The sequence below is a fragment of the Argiope bruennichi genome, chromosome 7, assembly GCF_947563725.1.
Source record: "Argiope bruennichi chromosome 7, qqArgBrue1.1, whole genome shotgun sequence".
Classification (NCBI taxonomy): domain Eukaryota; kingdom Metazoa; phylum Arthropoda; class Arachnida; order Araneae; family Araneidae; genus Argiope; species Argiope bruennichi.
The window spans coordinates 72,635,428-72,639,175 of NC_079157.1; the positions used below are offsets into that span (position 1 = coordinate 72,635,428).

General features: G+C 25.3%; 1 protein-coding gene across 1 annotated transcript; it reads right to left on the reverse strand.

Annotated features, from left to right (window-relative positions):
- Positions 1 to 276: 276 nt before the first annotated feature.
- On the reverse strand, positions 277 to 2,460 carry LOC129976155 (leptin receptor gene-related protein-like). The gene is made up of 3 exons (XM_056089583.1): positions 2,386 to 2,460; positions 1,651 to 1,846; positions 277 to 488 (listed from the first exon to the last, which is right to left on the reverse strand). The coding sequence occupies exons 1-3, from the start codon at positions 2,424 to 2,426 to the stop codon at positions 375 to 377; spliced, it is 351 nt and encodes a 116-aa protein (XP_055945558.1). The 5' UTR covers positions 2,427 to 2,460; the 3' UTR covers positions 277 to 374.
- Between the last annotated feature and the right edge of the window lie 1,288 nt (positions 2,461 to 3,748).

The following is a 3,748-nucleotide window of genomic DNA, read 5'->3' on the forward strand; positions in this document are numbered from 1 at the left end:
ATACAGCATTCTGAATTTATTATAGCCTTTATTAGTTTTAAAAAATTTTAAAATTGTATAATATTTATTAATATTGTAAGAAATATTGAGGAGAAGCAGTGATGAATTACTGCATTAATGTATACGAAATTTACCTATTATAATTTTAAATAACTTTTAAAAAGTTTAAATCAAAATTATGACAGAGATAATAATGAAATGTAAATATAATGCAATGAAAGCAATACACATAGTTAACTCCACATATTACAAATTTGATACAAAGGAAAAGAAGTATTGAAAGCCAACCAAATCTACACTTTTAATACTCTTTTTACATTTTTTTTTTACAAAAATGCTGCCTCTTAGGGCGAGATCCTCACTATGAACTAACATCACCACATGCTGTAATCTACATCATCATTATCAAAAGCCACAAAGAACCCAAGTATAGTAAGAAAGACAACAACATTACCAGCAAGAACCAAACCACAAGCACCCCATGTAATCTGAAAAACAAAAACAAAAAAGAACTGAATGAAACAGTAAATGGTAAATTTTGAATACAAGATAATTAAAATAAAATCTGGAAACATTTTTCTTTTTCAAAAAAATTTTGGTCAACTTTTTATTTATTACTGATTGTTTACTTTCATATATAACTCTTCTCCATTCAATTTGTATTTATTTTTATTAACAAATCTGGCAATGTATATGTAAGTCTAATACTGTTTTTTGCATATAAAGAGGGATAAACAATTTGTATTTTTTAAAAATAAATACCAATTCATAAATGAAGTAGAATTACATTTATTTTTAATTTGCCATAAAGCAATGTATTGTATCAAACAATATGAATGTTCTATCCTTTTTCTTGGATTCATGGGCTGCTTATCCATATGACTTAAACCAATATGATTGTAACTTACTCCAAAACTTAAAATATATATATATTCAAAGCAATTAGGCTTTTCTAACTTATAACACAATAATAAACTCCAGGAAAATTAATTACAAAATTGAAATAATACCGTAATTTGATAACCTTCTAAAAGTTGACAAAGTTTTTAGTTTTGCTGTCTAATGACGCTATTAAAAATAAACTATCTAATTATATTTTCTGATATAAAGATACTTATCAAATAAGTTTCCCTTGAAGAACCTATTATGACTAAACTCACAAATATATATCTATTAACAAAGAAATAAATTATTCTGAAAATTAATCCCTACTTTTTAAATTTTTATTTTTAAAAAATTGATAAATAACAAATGTAGAAAAAAATTAATTTGCTAAGTGATTTTTCATTTTTGATTCTTCCTTTCAAAACAGCCAATTTATATTCATTTATATGTTTTCTTGAAAGTATATAATATTCCATTGTAGTTTTCCAATGCTTGAACACTAGTTCTATTCTGTTAGTGCCAACATTTATCAGTGAGATCTACTGATGAGAGTTATCAATAAAATTTTAAAGGCTTTTCTCTGAAATTCTGCTGATATAATTATATAAAAAATTCTTTAAACTGCCCAAGAGTCAACAAGAATGTTTATACACTCTGTGCTTATTTTTCTAAACAGGATAAAAAAAAAACTCTGCTCACATTCAAAAATGAACTTCATAAAAAAAAAAAAAAAATCTTGAATATCTAAATTTTTAAATATCTTACCACAGGTGCTGCTGTTGGTGCTTCAGCAAGTATTATAGGGAGACCAAATGCTGATATTATAATGCCAGTTGTGAAAAATAAAGCGAGCTCATGACATGCACTGCTAGTTGCCATATCATCTCTGTACCGCCGGGATATTAATGTTGGAATAGGTGAAAGCAAGTAAAATATTATAACAAAGAAAGGATACCAGTTGCTGAAAAAATAAAGATATACTATCATTAATAAATTAATATATACATCATATTCAACCAAAGTTGAAAATTTAGTTGATTTTTTTTCCCTCTCAGTAATTGCAACATAAATAACAAATACAAAAATGTGAAAAAAATATTATTCAAATTTCCAACTAATTTCAAGTTTCTAATTAAATAACATTAAGAAATTATTTTTTGTGGATAAAAGAAATTTATTGTAGTGTCAAATTTTGCAGTCACAATTTAGAAACAATACATTAAACATTTAAGTCTAATTAATGATAATGCTCTTTACAGTTTAAAATAAACTGCATTTCATGGAATAAAGTAAAAGATTAGAATGTGAAGCCAATTTCTAGAAAGGAATTATAACATTAAGATTGCATCATTAAATTCATAATATGAGAAAAACAAACACAGTAATTTAATTCAATAAACAAAAACAAATCTTGGACAAAAATTTAAAAAAGTATGATGTAATTATGAAACTTTATATTAATTATGCCCATATATAAAATGATATAAACTGAAAATTTACTTGTATTGTGGTAAAGCACATCCTAAAACAAGGAGTGTCATCCCAACAGAACCAGAAAATGCCAAAGCAACCAAACTGTAAAAATCAATTAAATATTAGAAATCTAAATTATAAATAAAATTAAAAAATTATTACACACACAGAGATAATAGTCCATGAAGAAATAAATGCATATTTCATTTATTTTAAAATACTGTTTTAACAAATTTCCTTAGTATAGACTAGAAATGCTTCATGTCTAATTCAATTTATATTATATCAACAGTGCAGAATTAATGGTATTAAACAAATTTATAAACTCTTTGATACACCAAGAATTATCATACACCATAATGTCACCATATTTAAAAAAAAAAAAAAAATTAAAAGAAGGAAGGAAAACACACACACACTATTTCAAAATACATTATGTATGGGGAAAAATACATTATCTTTCATTGCTGGGGGTTTTCTGCTAGCCACAACTATTTTACAAATTTCACCGATTTTTTCCTTTTGTTATGAATGTTTATGACGTGATAAGTCGAAGATTGTCTACATTTTTTTAGAAACTGCAAAACAAAACTCTGAAGCTGATAACTAGACTGATTTTACAAATTTTCAAAATAGCAGAATTAATATGACATGAAGCATAGCTGACCAATTAGAATGCTTTGTCCTTCTTGTGCAAATATAATTAATTTAAAGTAATATTCTTTTGTTGTGATAAGATGTAGTTCACCAAAGCTGATTGACATGAATTCCACAAGCTGTTTAGTTATTATAGTTCATAAAAATGTTTTCAATTCTGTTTTAATATATTAAAAGGGCTACAGCTGACACATGGTTTGAATGGTCCAATAACAGCATTATCCACTCTTATGATTCAACATATGATTCTTACAACAACATGCAGCATTTGTCAGATAATTATCAGACATGCAAATAAATCAATAAATTATAAAAATTTATCCTTCATACAAATGTGAAGAAATACATATGACACAATGAGACATTTACTGTTTGAATTCAAATTTATGAAAAACTGTTTTCTTAATTCTTATCAACATGTGGTGCTGGTAATTTACATTCTTTCTCATGATCTATTAAACTCTAATAAATAGCTAGGAAATTATTTCTTAAAAACAATGACAACAAATCAAAAAGAACTTATTCAAGTTACATAACATCAATACAATATTTAATACTTTTTTAATATAGAATCCTTACTTCAACAACAACATTGTCAGAAAATATGTGTGCATATATATATATATATATATGTCATATTAATATTAAAAATTACATAACATTTTTTTTATATCCATGCAATTTTTAGACTTCTTAAAACAAAACTGAGAACGCTTCCAGTTATGGAAGGATC

Excerpts from the sequence above, each read along its gene's own strand:
- LOC129976155 (XM_056089583.1), bottom strand. The coding sequence starts at position 2,426 with ATGACACTCCTTGTTTTAGGATGTGCTTTACCACAATACAA. Across the intron at positions 1,847-2,385 it reads TGTGCTTTACCACAATACAA|CAACTGGTATCCTTTCTTTG; the intron begins GTAAATTTTCAG and ends TTATTTTTTCAG. Across the intron at positions 489-1,650 it reads CACCAACAGCAGCACCTGTG|ATTACATGGGGTGCTTGTGG; the intron begins GTAAGATATTTA and ends TTTGTTTTTCAG.